Source organism: Corvus hawaiiensis, chromosome 1 (assembly GCF_020740725.1).
Source record: "Corvus hawaiiensis isolate bCorHaw1 chromosome 1, bCorHaw1.pri.cur, whole genome shotgun sequence".
Taxonomy (NCBI): domain Eukaryota; kingdom Metazoa; phylum Chordata; class Aves; order Passeriformes; family Corvidae; genus Corvus; species Corvus hawaiiensis.
In genome coordinates this window covers 10,661,784-10,679,950 of record NC_063213.1, presented here as the reverse complement: position 1 = coordinate 10,679,950, position 18,167 = coordinate 10,661,784, and the positions used below count along the sequence as shown (strand labels likewise).

Sequence of the window (18,167 nt, the reverse complement as noted above, 5' to 3'; positions counted from 1 at the left end):
AGGACTAGGGCAGAGTGAGGACAATGTGGGAAAGGCAAACAATTTACTAAGAAAAGGTGTGGGGAAATACAGCACTACAGCAGTGCCATCACCCTCATCCCTTTTCACACCACATGGGGGACAGCAGCTCAGAAAGACCCAGCAAATGGTCCCCACCAAATATTGCCTTCTTGGTGTGAGCACCTTTCCTGATTTCTCAGTCCTTCCTACCTTAGGATGCTGTCTGCTTCTGGGAGAGTCTCTCTTTGTACCACATTCTACAGATCAGGCAGGCCTTGCTCTTGTGCCTGTATTCTTTGATAGGTTTCTTCTCCCTTGTTTTTTTTTTTCCAGTCTGGTTGCTCTGTCCACTTTGTCTTGGAGTCAAACTTATACCCTGGAGTCAAAACCCACCATGGCTAATACAGAAGCTTCATCACCCCCTACACCTGCTTGTGCCTTCTTTTGTAATGGGAAAACAAGGTTCCCTCAAGGAACAACTCTTGCATCCAGAAGCCAGAAACTCTTACAGATTTCAGCACTGCCTTTCTTACTGCCTTTCTGCCCTGATTCCCCAGGGTGCAAAAATGGGACTTTACCTTATAGCAGCACTGCAAGGATTAATTCACATTTATGGAATGCTTTCAATGCACGGGGGGGGGAGAACCTGGTCATGCTTATATTGTGATTTCCAATAATGTCATTCCATTGACATTCGAGTCCCTTTTAACACTAGGATGAATATGTCCAGAATTAGGCAGAGAAATATCTCTAAAGAAAAGGCAGGTCCCTTGTGATGAATTTAAATTATACAGTCATTATTACCTTGTAATTTATGACCTGAACACAATCTCTCATTTTGGTAAATAAAACTCTGATGATTTCTTGTGATGTGCATATTGCTGAAATCCCAATATTGTTGAACATATGTTGTTTTTATGTTTAGCTGCTTTTCTTCTCTCCTTCAATCAAATATGTAAGGCTTTTTTAAGGAAATTTTAAATGCTGAAAACAGCACTGATATCTTACAAGTTTCCATCTGGACAAAGATATCTGTCTAATTTTTCTGCTTACCTTAGATGCTGGAGGATGGAGGCATAGTACTGTTAGCTGAATGCAGCTCTGTTTCTTAAGCTTGCATTATTAATTTTGCATTATGATAAGTTATTTACTCAAAGAGGCAGCTATTTCTTTCCTTTAAAAGTGATGTTATTTGCAGAAATGACCACACTTTTTTCCCCCCAAATGAAGTTATGCAAATCTGATCGACTAAAGTAAATGTTTCATAAAACCAATGACTGTTTAAATTGTGGGACTAAATTGTTTGTATATAAATATTACCTTTTATATTTAATTTGAGTTTTATGTAGATGAACACATTACTTTAATGGCCTGCATTTACAGAGGGAGACAGGGAGAGTCTGACTGAAATCCTCAGCAGCCAGATGGCTGCCTTTTCTTGCATGAGATTAAAAGATGTTTCTCATTCACAGCCCTGCTTCGGAGGCAAATTAATACAGCCAGCTAAATTGCTTGTGTTTTTGGAATAAAATTTAAAGAGAACTTTTAAAAGCAATTGGTGTCACAGGTTCCTAGAGCAGATTGCTCTCCAGGTACAGCATGCTGGTTTTAAACATTCAGTAATTAATGGAAAGTATTCCGTGTTAATTGACTGCTTCAGGAAAGGGAAATATAATGACTCCTTATTAATCATGAAAAGAGACATACAGTACGGAGGCACTGCAATAATTGCACTAACGGTTGAGAAATGTTAATTAATGAAAAGAACAATGATGTAAGAAATTAGCACCATAATGCTTGCTGCTGATGGAAATTCTGCTTTGAACACATTATTTAGCATGGCAGCCACTGGATGATGCCTTAAATAGCAGACACCTCGTACCCTTTCCTTCAGTCAGCTACCGAGTTCCAAATGTTGCCGGTGTTTTGGGTTTTAATGAGCCAAAATATGCTCTCCAAAATACATTTTCTGAAGCATTTTCAGTTTGAACTCCTGAACTCAAAACTATTCAGACAGATTGACAGTGTTCAACTTACGTAAAAATATTATCCAAGTGTAAGAGACCCTGTTAGTGTTTGCGTGGTGGGAAACAACTGCTTAGAGGAGCTGAGCTAAATAGGTTTGCCAAGAAGACAACTGCATCATAACTTCTTTCCCCTTTTTAATTTTTCCACTTATTAACCAATTAGCTGTCCCCTGAAGAATTTAGAGGCAATCATGCTGTCATATTTGTGCCTAGCTTGATGTAAAAATTCATAGGCTATTAAAATGCAGAACTGTTCTGACAACTACTCCAACACCAGTAGTATGGAGGTCTAAGTCATCAACAGGTGGAAGGTCCCAAGGTTTCCACCATCGCTCTGCTGCACCTTTAAGACAGCAACAGAGTAAGATGTATCCATCACGCTGAGCACTTTAGAGCAGGTCAAGCTAAAGGTTACAAATAAATTTCCTAAAATCAAAGTCCTCTCTTTTTTTTCCTATTCAGGACCAGGATTTAATTCTTATGGATGTCTTCATCTCTTCATGGTCGTTTGTGCAAAGAAGTGTCAGCCTAGGAGACATTCAAAGATTTTGTGGGGATTTTGGCCACTTAAGTCATGTGTTAGCTTGGCTGTATGATATGGGAGTGGTACTTACATATGACAAGCAGCAAATAAATAGAAATAGAATAAATAGAATAACAAAAGCTCTCGTAGCTCTACCATTGCAAGGGGAAAACTATAGATGCAGAGAAAAATAAAATTCTGCTAGAGACATACTAAATTAACATCTATCAAACACAAAATGCTTTTAGAAAGAACAATTCTTGATAAGAAGCCTCTGTTTGTAGCAATACAAGACAGAAGTACCTCCCTTAAGTGAATGATACTACAGTAATCTAAAGTCCTCCTAGAGGGAATCAGCCCATAGGTGTATAATAACCCAACAGTGCTTCCTGTATCATAGGACAGGGAAAGGAATAGTTTCATCCCTCATCCCTCTAACCCATGTGCTGGCATTTGCTGATTTTCCCAGGGTAGCTCTATTGTGGCCCTTCCTCTATGCATGTGTCTTACTACTCCTGAATTTTTTTTCAGGTGGAACATCCTTGGGCTCCAAGGTGCTCTCCTCAGCTCCTTCATCGAACCCATGTACTTGCACAGCATCATTGTGGGAAGCCTCTACCACACTGGTCACCTTTCCCGGGTAATGAGCCATAGGATAGAAGACATTGGTGAGCTGCCAGCTTCGTACCGGCGCAATCAGCTGCTTCTCAGTGGTAAGCAAACACCTGCCTGCAAGACAAAATATCCCCCCTCCCATTGCTGATCATGCTGCTCACCAACAGGAATGCTTTTTGTTTGTGAGTAAACCATTAACTCATGTACTTTTTTTTTCCTGAAAAATACGAATTTGGAGAATGAAGAAACTGGTTGGTTTAAATCCAGGCCTTTTTCATATGCAGCAGCATAAAAAAGGATTATTGGTGGGTACAAGCTAACTAGGAAAGCAACCACTGTACATTGAACACACAGAGTGGGGAAAATAGAAGTATGACTACGTAAAACGTTTCTAAAAATCAGAAGGAAGTTTCAGGAAATTTTAGGTTTAACTGTCTTCAGGTTAAGGTTTAACTGTCTTGAGGCATGTGAATGCTATGGGACATCAATTCTGCGCCAGATTAGATCCTTATTTTAATCTTTGATAATTGTTCTTTGGGAGGTTTCCCTGAGACGTCAATAAGATGTTGGTGTCACAGAGTCAGAGGTCAGGATGCTTTAGTGGAGTACCCCATTGCTTTTCAAAGTCCTCTGGGTTCCTCAATCAGGAGAGTGCTGCTTTATGCCTTACCTATTTCATGGACCTTTTTTTTTTTTTTTTTTAAATATGCCCTTGTGACAAAATTTGTTTGGCTGAGGCAGAAGTGATAGTTTAGCCCCTGGGGAAATTCTCAGGTTCTGTGTGGTTTAGTACATCTGGCAAGTGTAATGTGAGTGTATATGTTATGAGGTGAACGGGTCAAAAGGCTTATCCTTTTCTGAACAGCTTATCTCCATTTTTTAACTCTTCAGTGCAGCTGGCCAAAGACTGCAATGCAAGTGAGCAGGAAGCTGTGGTCCACACTTCCCCTTCACTCTATGTCCCACCAGTCCCTCCTGCCCTCGTCCAGAATGGGCATGGCTCAGCCCCCTCTTCCTTCCCACGTGATATTTTGGTAGGGAGGAAAGAACTCACAGCTGGCCAGGAAATATCTCCCCATTTCCCAAATCTGGCTGTTATTTTGACAACACAGCCCTGGCTGCCAGAAGCCTCTGCATCTCCCACTGGGAAAGCAGATCTCATCCTGTGCCAGCCCTAACACACTGTAAGTACACCCATACATTAAGATCAAAGGTACACACAATTTCACTGTGTCTGCAGGATGTACAGGGAAACCCACTTCAGCTGTTGAAGGACTGAAAACACAAAAAGGGATTTTATAAGAGTTTTCACCACAGAACAGCTATTGCTTTGCTGGGTTGGCCATGCAGAGTAAAAGCAATGGGTCATACTTGGGCAGAGCCTGTGTGTATGTATGTCCAAGAGTTGTTGTTAGAGATTTCAAGGGAATAAGAAAGGCATCAGAGGGGGCCTTGTGTCACTTTAAATATCTGCATGCTTCAGGACTGTCGTCCTCCTTCCCAGAGGCTTGTTTGGAAAAGCATTTGCTTCGCTTTTTGGTTGTGTTTGTAGATTTTCCTCAGCCCAGGAGAAGCAGTGGGAGGAATCTGTCTCTCTCTGTCTGCATTGTTTTTGTCTCTAACCCCATTATTTGTAATCTTCCCTCCCCCCACAAATCCCACCAGGGAGCCAATGCTGCTTAAAACTTACATTGCTGAGGCTTATGCTGCAATTCTTTCTCCTGGGAGACTGTGCCAGCAGCATATACAGTGACTAAGGAGATGAGCACCTAGAAGAAGCTTCTCCAGATGCATTAGAGACCAGACCTACACAATCTCAGCCAGGCAGCTCCACCTCTCACACTTGTCTTGGACATCACACCAGCCGAGGACTGCAGGGTGTCAATTATTTTGCCACTTGATCCTAGCAGTACAAACATTCCAATGGAGAGGAGAGTCATGGTGTGATGAGATATCCTGAGATATCTGGCTCCACTGAAAAATAATCAGTGAGGTTTTCTACTCAGTTTTCTACCAGTCCCAGCCAGATGGAACTCCACCCTTACACTGAGATTGCTCTTGGGTGGAATTTTTAGAAGAAGGAAAAGCCTTTTTTATATCCTGTTCTCTTAATGTTGAGGTTGTTCTAAAGGTTATCCTGAAGGGGAATGAGGTTTTGCTGGGAGAGAGAGGAGAGTGTGACAGATTTCAGTTCATGTCCCACAATACTCAAATTCATATTATTTGTGCAAAGACTTTTTCTTTCAAATTCTACTGGTTTCTGTTGTACTCTTTGTTGTGTGGGTTTTAAGAAGGATGTTTTACATAGAGGAGAGAAAGTAACCTAGATTATTTGAGTGTTACTTTATAAATAAATCAAAACAATTATTTTTTCAAAAGAAAAATATGGAAGAAAGTTTTTTAAATTATAAAAAAATCAACAATCAGAGACTATATCCATGCTTTATATTTGTCTGTTATGACTTTCATGGTTTTTTCTTTAAAATCTCTTCTTTTGCATTCAGAAAATAATGTGAAAATATCTTCTATTTACCTAAATACATGTACTTGTATGGGATAGCTGAGAAGAGAAAGCATGAAAGCCAAAGGAGCCCAGAGGGGTTTCCAGGCACTGGGACAAGCCTGGGCTACTCTCACAGCCCCCGTCTGATGGGCCCCCACAACCTGCTCTCCCCTCTGTGCAGCCTTTCCTTCTCTTCCTCTAGTCGGGGATTTCACAATAAATTTTCATTTATTTAGTGTCCTGTGGCAACTTTGCATGGCAGGGTGTTTGCTATTGTGCTTTTTGGCACTCAAGTCCTCTAAGGTTTTGGGTGCTACCTTGACAGAGAGTGGTGCATAGTGTCAAACAGCTGATTTTGATCTGTTTGCATCTTTTTCTGTGTAGAGACGTTCGAGCAGCGCTGCAGAGCTATCTGCTTTTCAAGCTCTCAGTTTAAATCCTGTTGCCTAGGTGAACTGGAGTTTTAGATGCAGACTGATCTGTTATCTCTGGGGGGAAAAAAATTGAAAGAGGTATTAATATGACATGAATGTGTTTACAAATCCTGGGTGAGGTTATGACTTAGCTGTAATTCTCTTCTACACACGGTAGCAAGTTCAGTCCCAGTGACTGAGATGATTTCTGCAGCTTTGTCACCAATACAAAGTGAGTTTGCCATATAATTTTTTCCCTTCAATGGCTACCTTTCTCTCTGTGTGCATGCTGAGCTCCATTTGGCTCTAGCAGCTCCCTCCCAGGGCAGAGGGGACAGCGGAGAGAGGGGGCATGTCCCTCAGTGGCATTGCTTCCCGTGATGCTGAGAGGCTCCAGGCAGGATGCAGCAGCTGCATACAGAAGCCACATCCCGGCCAGACAAACCCTGCACAGCCCTCCACTTCTCCCGTGGTGTCTCTCAGGAGCTTTCCAAGCTCAACACATTCAGTGATGGATGCTGCATTCCCACCAGCTCCCATCTCCTTCCATTCTGCCTCAGACCAGCAGATGCTCATGGCGTGCATCTGTTTTGAAAATGAGATCCTGGGCAAGAAGGGCACTTTGGAAGGGAGGGGATCCTGCAACAGGGAAGGGCTTTGATCTCTTTTCTTTAATCTCCTTCTCTCTGAACAGCCCATATCAGTACTTCTCACTCTCTGCAAAAGGTCTTTGAAACCCTCTCAGCAGAAAATGCAAAGGACCTTTCTCTGCTGCCCTCCACCCAGCAGCAATGAAAGCAGTGCAAACCATGAGCTGTCGCTGGAGCTGCTGCAGGCAGGAGCTGCCATTTGGAAATAGAGACCCAGTCCTGGCACTGGCCTGTGCTGGGAAGGCTGTGCCAGGCAGCTCCTGCCTACCAGCACAGTCCCCACCTGCTGCTCACCACAGTAGCTTTTGTTGTCCAGGTTTGCAGGCTAGTGGCCCACACAGCAAATTAGCAGAGAGGGACACTATAACTGGATCCAGACATATTATCCAAGGTCCATGTTTTCAAAAATATTCAAACTGCTTCAGGTCACTCTGTCTTTTCCAGCCTTGGAAGCTCCCAGTGTTGATTCTGTGCTGCAAAAGCACTAATGAGCAGGGCACAGCAGAGCTCACTTGTTTGCATTTGTACTGTGCTGGAAAATAAGCCAACCACTTTCTTCATTCCTCTTATTTTCTTGCAAAGACTAATCCTTCCTCTGTTTCAGGTACAAGAAATGAAAAAGTGACAGGAGTCATGGAAAGATTGAGCTACACTAAATGGTTAAAAAGAGACAGGAATTTACCTGATTAAAAATAACTCATGTACACAGCTACACCTGACCTTGTAGCCCTGGTCTGCATCTAGAGCCAAGGGAGATCTCACCCATGAAGACAGTGGCTCAGTATGTGGCTCAGATGTCCAAAATTGGCCATGTGAATGACACTAAGGTCATGCAGTCATCCCAGGTGACTGTAAACATCATTATTGCAGCTGTCTAAAATTACATACAATGCATTCCACTTAAAGATGTCCGAAATATCACCATTAGGACACTAACTAGCTGTTGAATAAATTGGTGCTCCAGTACAGGGTTGGAATCTCACAGGCAGACACAAGGTGGGGACCGAGAGTGTTCTGTGTAGGACTGTGATGTCTACAAGGTCATTATTAGCTTGGATCTAATAATCTCTCTGTGATGATGAAGTGTATTTTTTCGTATTTTCTTATCCCCTGGTAACACAGTTCTTGGTGCTCAAAGCATGAGCTCTGGCGTGCCCCAGGTCAGAGACAGTCCAGCTGCGTTACCTCCACGCGTCGCTGAAGCGACTTCGGAGTCAGGAAAAGAGCTGCTGGCTGGGCTAGCTCGCTGGCTTCTCGGCAGAGGGAACACGGCAGGAGCTGATAGGATAGGCTCACATTGGCTCGGAGACAAAGGAAGAGAGAGGCTGGTTGGGTCTGGCTGCTAACAGGTTTATTGTTAGAAGTTTCGCAACCCGAACAAGCTCGGAAGGGATGGAATCCGATGTGATGGGGATGATGGGATTGATGGGATCCGATACTGAGGCTCGTCCTCAGTTTTATACGGAATTTGAAAACCCCGGTGAAAAGGGAAAACAACCAATGAGGTACAAGCCAGGGGAGGATACAATTTAACAAGAACCACTGGGGTAAACCGAGAGGTGGGAGTTATAACAGAGAACCAGCAAACAACCGAGTAACCGGGAATTTTCCTGAACCGGGGGAGGTGGCTTGTACCTGGGCACCGCCCGGGGGTGCGGCTTGGGCTTCTGAGCCTCCCCTCAACCCACCCTCTGAGTCTGCCTCTTCAGGAAACTCGATCCAGGGGAGGGGCTGGGTTTGATTGGTATCATGCTGCCCCAGCCCCGCAGTGGGGATCACACCAACACCCTGGGATCTAGACATCTCACGGCAAAGGCCCCAGGAGTTAATAGCAGATAAATATGCTGGACTGTGGGAAGCTCACCAGAAGGAACTTGTGGGCAAAGCACTGTACTGCTTAGCTCCTTTAAAAAACCTGTCTTCCTACTAAAGCCTTTCTGAAAGATTTCACTCAGCCACCATCACACTGCTGTCAGCAGCTCACACTACAATCCAAAGGCTTTCCTTAGGCTCATGGAAGGTTTGCCTGCAAGGTGGAGAAAATCTATAGGAATTGCTAAGTTACGTCTCTCCAAGGTGCTTGGTCTGGTAACGTTTAACCAGTGGTGACAAGAGCACGTGCCGTGCACGATGCCAGCGAGTTCTCCAAGGGTGTCTCCTGTGCCACAACACCCCACCATGTGTGAGCAGCCTCCGAATGAGCACTGGAGCTTACTGGTGTCCCTCTCTCCTCAGGGGTGAGCCATGCTGACGCTCGGCAGCCCGGAAAATCTCCCAGCTTCAGTGTGAACTGGATCGTGGGGAGCACTGAGCTGGAGGTTATCAATGCCACCACGGGGAAGAGGACCTGCGGGAGTCCCTCGCGGCTCTGCAAGCACATGTTCTTCACTCGCTGGGCAAAGCTGCACGGCAAGGTAGGTCTGGTGCACTAAGAGGCTTGGCAATAGCTGTCCTGCAGTCCATGGAGAGTGAGAGAAGATGAACACAAGAAAAAATTACTTTAAGATCCTTCTTCCTATTGGGAAATGAGTGAAAACAAATAAGACAGAGTGATGGTGGGGAAGTCTGAAGACAATTCCACCAACAAAGTCATTAGGGCAGGCAAAGGAGCCTGCAGGGTGGGCAGGTTTAAAGACAAGCCCAAAGGGGTTGTTCTGCTCTGCAGGATACCACAAGGGAAGGAGGCTGGTGAGACTCATCCCATCCCAGGCAGTGGCATGGTCTGTTCTAGCAGGGACCCTGAGCCTTGTGGGGAGCAAAAGAGACCAACCTAGGCCTTGTGCCCAGGGCTTGGTCACAGTGTGGTGACAGAGGTCCTGGTCTATTTCCTGCACAGCAGGAAGGAAGTGAGGCAAGAAGCACTCCTGCTACCTCCAGAATGGAGGGTTGCTCACAGGAACAAAACTGGGGTGAACTATGGCTGGGAGAGCTGGACTTTATCTGGCTCACATCAGGGGTGAGGTTGCAGTCAGCAGGAGAGAGTAACTTGTGGCTGAGCAGGGCACTTTGCCCTTGACAAAACGAGGGATTTGATAATGTCATCACTCTCCACCTCTGGGGAACAAAGAGAACAAAGAGGCAGCCAGAGAGAAGCCACTGCTGCCAGGCCATCTTGTGGCCCACTGACACCCAGGCTGGCAATGTCACCCTCCCTTGCTGACTGGGCCAGCACAGCTCCAGCCAGTGCAGCCCCACAGAGTGCTGGCACACACAGAGGGGAGCAGCTCATTGCAGGCTGCACGTTCATCTTCTCCTTTAATTTGCCTCTCAGCATCTCTCCTGTTTAGAGACAAGGAAAAGAGAGCTGTTTGCTTACCAGGCTGTACCTTGAGGGTGCCTTTCCCTACAGCGTGCTATTCCCTGCTGGAATTCACCCAACTGCTTGTTCTAAGGCATTTTACAGATTTTGGTTTCTTTTGTATAGCATCAAATCCTCACTTCTGGTTTGGCACTGCAGAGGCTTGGGCAGGTCAGAGGAGTTTGCAGAGCAAAGGGTGCTCCCTCCTGCATGTCCTTCCAGGGGCACTGGCCAGGTGACATTGCTCAAGGTAGCTCCTGGTGGGTGGCTCCAGTGTTCCAACAGAGCACTTAGATTTCCCACACCAACACAAACCCTGATGCCTGATTCCTGCCCTGTCCTGGATATGTTTCACAACATTCCCAACAATAACAGACTACAGAGGGAAAATGGGAGAGGGTGGAAGGCAACCCTCCTTCTTCTGTCTCTGGGTATTACTTGGAAGCACTGAGCTGCTCCACTTCCCAGGGTAAACTTTCTTTAAAGGAGCACATTCTTTAAAGATCTCCAGAAAGGATTTTTTTCAGTTTTGTCCGTAAAAATTATCTTAACTGAGAAGTAGCATTCTGCCTTTGTAGAGCACACCAAGACTTCCTACTGCCTATGCCCATTCCAAGGCAGAGCTGTTCACCCCTTTCCTCCTCCCAATGGCCCAAAACCATGTCACCAGCATTTATTGCTTCCCTGGTTTTTTACCAAAAGCAAAACACACAAAGCACAGTGATTGTTTGCTGCTTATGAAATGTAGACAGGAATATTATACAGCTACTGAAGCCTCCTGTTTCTTTTGGCTCATAGGTTGGGTTTTTTATTATTTTTTTTCCCCTTCTCTGATTTTTTGTTCTGCAGCTGAGCACACGAGTACCAAGCCATGGAGAGATGCCATCAGTGTACAGCGAGGCAAAGCTGGTGGCCCAGACGTACCAGTCTGTTAAGCAGCAGCTGTTTAAAGCATTTCAGAAAGCTGGCCTGGGCACCTGGGTGAAGAAACCCCCAGAGCAAGATCAGTTCCTACTAACTGTGTAAATCACTCCACACCTTTTCTATATGACGGGATCAAACCAACTGGAGAGAAGGAGAGGCAGGATGTATGAGCGGAGAGGACTGAAGCAGTTTGAGATTTAATAGCAACATCCATGGGAATATTTGCTCTTAATTCTGTGTTGGAAATACATAAGTAGAAATGTGTCTGATGCACTGAACTCAACTTTAGAAAACTGCTTTTTCATGATCCCTTCCCAAGAATGTACCTGCCCAAATTATAATGCCACCCCCACCAAGATTCTGCTTTTTATTGTTTATTGCTGTTGGTTATTACTGATTTGAGGTGTTAGTGGGCCACCTGTCTGATCCAAAATAGAGCTTTGTTTTCCCTCACACAATCAGTGCAAAAGTCATCACTGAATAATGGAAAATAGTGAGCAGAGATGGAAGTACCCCAGGCACACAGCATGACAGCAGGTCTCAGAGCATCCATAATCATCCACAAAAAAAGGTTCCTAACCTCTATGCAAAAATCATCCTGTAAGCTGCCTAAATCTGTGACAAAAAATTTGGACCTCAAAGAAATGCAGCATTTTTAAACTGATTTTTCCACTGCTGGCTCTGAGCACAAAGCCAGGTATCAGGATGCCCTTGGTTTTTACACTTACTCCCTCTGACACCTTGGACAAACCACTTCACAACAACTCTTCAATTCTAGTCACAATTTGCATGCTACAAATTTTACTTTTCTGGGCCCAGTTCATCTCACATGCCTTTTAGACACCAGTCAGGATGCAGATCCTTGCCAAGGGGGCAATTCACCCCTGTGCTGCCTGCGGAGGTGCACAGCTCTGCAGGGGCTGCCAGTGAGGACCCATGTGACCATGCTCCCGGCTCTGGATCTTCAGGAAGCTACCTGAAATCAGGCAGGCTGCAGCCAGGGCCCAGAGCTTCAGATCTCCAATCTTCTGATGACCCACAGCTCTGAATCAAGTGGGTATGAGCTCAAGATGAGCTCTGAACAATCGCTGGGTTGGGTACCCACAAGACATCCCCAAACAAGAGAGCACATTTGATACTTGGCTCTTCCCTGCCTCAGTTTCTCCACCTGTCAAATGGGGATAATAATAAATGCTTCACATCTAAAGAACTTGGCATGATCAAAATGCTCTGGTCATATGCAACAGTGTAAGCCAGATTTTGTCTCTCTTGCAGTGAGTTTTACCTCTCCACACAGTCCAACTGACGTAAGCACAGCAGATGCAAGCACAGGTTTGGGTAAGGTCTTACTCAATGCATGAGCTTTCACATTCTAGCTCTGTGTAAATGCCAAGTGTTATTATTATTACTCATGTTCATCTGCAGCCTGAAAAGCAGATGGGGTTTCTCACTTAGGAGACAAGTATCACCCAACATTTAAATATTTTCTTCATAACTGGGCTGGGTCTGATACAATCTCATCTTTGAACCATCCCAAACTTCATCAGAATGCAGAAGATACAGTCATGGGAGAACTGAGCTTTGATAGTCCCACTGCAAAGCCAACCTTCAAACACCCTGTGCATTTCTCTAAGTTTCTGGGTTTTTAGATGACAGGATTTGCGGGTATATAACTACTGTTTTCTTTTTATTCCTGTGATTCTCTTTAAATCTGTATATAACATGCTGCTACTGATTTGTGATAATTGTCTTGGTATTTTCTCAGAACTGTCAAGCTGAGTTACTTTTCAAACAACACAAGGCTCATATTTTTCCATGTAATTTCCTTTACACGGGAAACTGTTCCTATCAATAAAGATAGATGCTCTTTGTATAGGGTTTATCATGTTTGGAGAGCCATATACAGTAAATACATTGTTTATTGATGCCCACAATAGAATAGCTACAGTATTTTGATGAGATTTTATTTTTAGATTATGAACTACAAGATGTATCTATAGTGTCTTGTATAAAAACAATTGTGATAAACTAGAATTTTTAAATTAGATAAAACAAAGCTCTCCCCTTCCAGAAACCTTTTCAACAAAATAATACATTCCATATTAACTACCAAAAATATTTAAAAAATATCCTTACAGTAGAAATAGCTTAAAAAAAAAAAAAAACCTGAGACTTTTCAATAATGGAAACACTTTGTGGTAACCATTTTGTCAGTACTTTGACCACTTTGACAGCTCTTCTGTCAAATTAACATTTGAATACCTTTGGCACCTTCTGGAGCTTCCAGGTACCTGCACATGGTCCTGTCCTCTCCCACAGCTGTCGCTGCAGGCCTCCAGTGTGATCTGGGCAGCAGATGTGCCCGAGGGGCAGCAGGCAGGGGCCAGCCCATGGCTGGAGGTGTGGGCGAGGCTGCAGGGGACATTGGCAGTGGTGACCCCAGGGGCTCTGGCTGCTCCAACCAAGGGAGAGAAACCACAGGGCAGCCAGAGAGGAGGACAAGGTTTCTCATGCAGAGATCCACAGGGCAGGGGGGAGCATGTCTTCTGCCTTTCCTCTCCGAGTTAGTCCTTATCTAGCACACACGAGACCTCAATGGCTCTTCCTTATATCTCCCTGCCCTCATCCATCCTCCTCCAGCCATGGCATGACGTCAACCCAACTAATGCATAATAGTTCCACCAGGCTGATGTTGCAGCTACTGTGACAACAAAGCACCACGCCTGGTTATTTTTAAGGACATAGAAAAAAGTGTGGCAGGATTGAATGATCCTTTGTTGCAAGATGTACATAAATGCAACCCTGGATTCAGCTGACAGAATGAGTTTAGTACTGGGGACCAAACTGAGTCCCCACTGCAAGTGGGCCTCAGCTGATCTCAGTAGAGTTGCACCTGTTGGCACTAGGGTTGAATATGACCTTAAATATCTACTTCTTCTCATTATGTGCAACAACAGTGTGATGGGACCCCATCCCAGAAGCACACATGACCTACATACAGCATTTCCTGAAGCAAAGGAAAGATTGCTCAGTAGTAATTCTTTAGTGAAGATTCTGTACATAACACGCATGAGTGAATGGCAATACTGTACTAATGGATGTACATTTGTAATATTTGTAAAAAAAAAAGAAACAAAAAAGACGACGAAAATAAATCTGAATTTACATATGTGAATTTGCTGCTAAGTTCTGTAAATTGCACTTCAGTGATACCTGATAAGTGAATGTTTCTGTTAAGTGAATAAAATGCCAAGTAAAATTGTTCTTTCACTGTTTATTGACCATTTTTCACTATGACTTAGCAATCAACTGGAATGTGCTCCAGAATGCTAGTATGTATTTTTACACACACCTACTCTAGATGTACAGATACCTTCTTATTCAGTTCAGATGTGATGCATCGTGGGAATCACACAATCCCTCTCTATACTGAGAGAGGGCTGTGCCTGGTCATGGAGATGAAGCCGTAAAGGGACACAGTGTTTTCCTGGTAGACGAGTGAACTGGATACATCTCTAATTTGATCCTTCCAGGTTACTCTCAAAGATCTTTCTTAATAAAAATTCATAAATTTTTTCAAAGCCCCACTGCATGGGAGTTGCTGCACAAAGCTGTCTAAGAAAACTGAAGTGATGAACAAAAGGTCAGAACATCTCTGCAGATTTCTACTTCATTGATGGAGTGGCCTTGGGTTGTTCTTGCTTTGAACAATCAGTATTCAGCCACAGCAGACTAAACTCACACTGAGCCCAAACACCACCATCCCCACAAATGTTTAACATGCATTGTTGTGTGAGCATCCCCTGGTGCCTTGAGGTGATTTCCTTCGGCCAGTCCTTGTAGAGACCAGTGGTGTTACCAAAACATCCAAAGCTTTTCAGCAGACGCTGTGAGAATATGAGTACACTAACAGCAAAAATTGTCAAAAAAGAGATTTCCCTGTCAGACTCCTTGTGAAGATTTGGTTCCAGATGAAATTGAGCCTGACAGCTCACTGGAAGCCCCATCAGCTCACTGGCCCCACAGCTCTTTCCTTGGTCATGTTAAAGAAGTCAGTGCCAGACCCTCACAGACCATCCCATGGCTTTCCTTCCCCAGCAGGGGCTATGCATAGCTCTGTTTTCAAGCTAAGACTGTGCTGCAGTTGCATTTCCTCAGCTTGGATCTATGTTATTAGGTATTGGGGCAGGATAAAGAGAAACAGGGAGAAGAAGGCATTGGCAAGGTGAAGTTGCTTGTGTGGAAAAAAAGTCACTGTGAGCTGACCCAATTCCATCACAGCCATGGTGGACTTTTGCCTTGAGCAAAAAAAGACGCAGATTCTGGATATTTGTCAACCAAAGTGTATTTGCACTCACCAGTTTTACTCTTTAACTGGGTATAGGTAAAGCAAACCCCATAGTCTCTTCCTCACCACAGCCCCAGACACAGTGGTTACTTCCCTACCAGTAGAAATGGTCAGAGCAGTGTAACACTGCCCTAAGCGGACAGGAACACCAGTGGAAAGGCACTCTGTGCCCTTATCCACCTCTCAAGATGATGAGCTTATTATTTTTGTGTTAAAAAATGTGAACACCCAAATTCTTCCCCTGGGAAAAGTTGTGCACAGCATCAGTGTTCTTGACAGGGGGACCCTGGCGGGGACATGCTGAAACCAGCCCCAGTGCAGACACAGGGAACGTGGAGGGGAAGAGACTCCTGCAGGGACTTCCCACAGCCTGGCAGTCCCTCAGCCCTCTCCTGAGGGCCATGGCCTCAGTTTGGCCATGGCTGAGAGCACATCAGGAGGCTCCCAGCCTGTTTTCTCCTCCAAAAGAAGCTGCTACTGCCTGACCATGGCACACACTGTGACGCAAACTACAAAGCAGTCATTAGGGCAAACTATGGATAGATTCCGTGTTTAATCTCATTAAGTTTAAAAGGTAAATTCCTGAACTTCATTTAAAACTTTACAGGGTATACCCCTGCATCACCAGGCACAGTTATTTCTTTTTCAACTATATTAGAAAAACGGCAGAATAAAACATGAACAAGCTGATATATTGGCTAATAGAGGGCTTCATAAAAGTGCCTGTTTCTCAAGTAAAATAAATAAGTCCTTGTGCTGAAGTTAAACCTTGATAGCCACGCTCGTGTGTTGAAGAATGAAACAGCAATCTAAGAGCTTTTTAAGCTATTTGATTCATTACCATTGTGCCTATTTTCCAGCCCTGAGACCTGATTAGTTTGGCTAGTTTCAGCTTGATCATGTGGAAAGACCAGTTTAGTTGGAAATCTGCGTAAGTCAGAGAAAATCTGAGCTTTTTTAAAGTGTAGTGACAGTCTTCTTGGATGCAAACAAAAAAAAGAAAAATCCAAACACTCAAAGACATACAAGCAAACACACACACATAGACACATGGTTTCTTACCACTCCAAGGCCTCCTGAATAAATGACATGGCCTTGGAAAAGGGGGATTAGTAATTACTGCCTTTTCAGCAATGAAATAGTTCTGCTCAAATGCTTTATTCAGCCTGGCTTTCCTGGTAATTAAATCCTCTATTATAGACGTTTATGTTCTATTTTATCAACTTCCTTTGCAATACAGAATTACTTCCACCAGACGATTAAAGTCTTCTTCTGCCACAGAAAGGAAAAGGTCCTGTTCATTCTCCTCCAGCCCTGAACAGATGCCTTTACAGCCTATAATGCCATTAAATGATTCAAGCCAAGAGGAGACAGCTCCTTCCTTTACACACAATGTTACCAAAAAATACCTCCTGCAAATAAAAATAAACATGTGAAGAATGGTACACATTGTCAGGTTGACCTGTTCTTCTGACAGACTAACTGCTGCCCTCCATCTCTTGCAACCTCAAAGTCATGCTCAGATGTTAGCACAGGCTGTGTTTGACATACCCTGGAGGAAGTGGTTTAGGTGCAGTTCCCTTCCTTCCCAGCAGCACCAGCCCAGCTACACCCAGCCCTACCTTCCATGGCACAGTATTCGCTATTAATTCATTTTATTTCTTTTTATCTTAACAAGTAAATTCAGTTTTTTACTCACTTAAGAGTGTTAACTCTTAAATCTGAGACAACACATTTCTGCTGTGGGTTCTAAAGTGAACTGTTTTTTCTAAAGCAAATGGTTTGTTCATGTCCTGGTCTCAGTGGTAAAGGGAAGTATTTTCAGGAATAACAACAGCATCCCCTTGGCACCACAGGCTCCTGAAATCCTGACCATCACATAGAACAGTGGGACTTCGCTTCCTAAATCCCAGGTTTTCAGCAGCAGATTATCAACTGATAAAACCTCAGGTTGCTGGCAAAAGGGACAGGCAAGAATTGTAAACCCCAGAAAGTTAAGCACTTGTGTGCAGAGGATGTGTCTCATGTTTATATCGTTTCACAATATACAGAAAAAGTTAAATTATTTGTTATTATAATTTAATAACCTTTTGGCATGAGAGAGAACAAAAAAGACTTGATAACATAGCTGGTTTGGGGATGCTCACTTGGGAACAGAGCAGACCTAGGTTCTTGTCTAGCTTTACCTGCAGAAGTGAGGAAGAGATGAACAAGTGAAGATCCCCAGAGGAGGGAGCACTTTCCCTCCAGGCAACGAGTTCACAGCACAGGAACACCTCCTTTGTTCTAGGATCATTTTCACCTTAACCACTTCATCCACTCAGAGGATAGGTGAATTCACCTTTGAATCCATTTCCTAAGCTCCCTGCACAGAGAAAAGTGGATCCATAAGATGATTTGTGCCATTTAAAACGGTGTCAAAGAGACATGGAGAAATCACCTTGTCAAGGGTCTGGCCTCTCTCCACTGATGGGAGGGAATCCAGGCTCCTGCATTCACAGGGCTGTGCATGGGGAGGTGACTCCAGTCAAAGCATCTGCAAGCCACAGGACCTTCTGTTTCTCCATTTTATAAACCAGTTACTATTCCTCGTCAAAGAAAGATGTCTTTTGAGTATTAATACTATCAGGCTATAAGAAAAAGATACAGTACATATGTATATATATATATGCAACAGACTGACCTGTTTTTAATGTTAAGCGTGAACATTTTCAAATTCTAGAAAAAAGCTGTTCCAGTTGTAAGTTTTAGTGGCTGGATAAATTAACATATACTGCACCTATTTCGACATTTGGTGAAAGAGTTTATTCTTGACATAACTTTGCTGCCATTGAAAACATTGAAAGGGTCCTTACTGGCAACAAGA

At 43.9% G+C, this 18,167-nt stretch overlaps 1 protein-coding gene across 2 annotated transcripts in view; it reads left to right on the top strand.

The window, feature by feature from the left end:
• ADARB2 (adenosine deaminase RNA specific B2 (inactive)) overlaps positions 1–14,217 on the top strand; it is a 315,112-nt gene extending 300,895 nt beyond the window's left edge. For both annotated transcript variants that reach the window (XM_048287253.1, XM_048287335.1), the window contains exons 8-10: positions 3,082–3,263; positions 8,967–9,145; positions 10,879–14,217. In XM_048287253.1, the coding sequence (XP_048143210.1) occupies positions 3,082–3,263; positions 8,967–9,145; positions 10,879–11,055 (538 nt within the window). In that variant the 3' untranslated portion in view covers positions 11,056–14,217. The remainder of the gene's footprint in view (positions 1–3,081; positions 3,264–8,966; positions 9,146–10,878) is intronic.
• Positions 14,218–18,167: the final 3,950 nt, after the last annotated feature.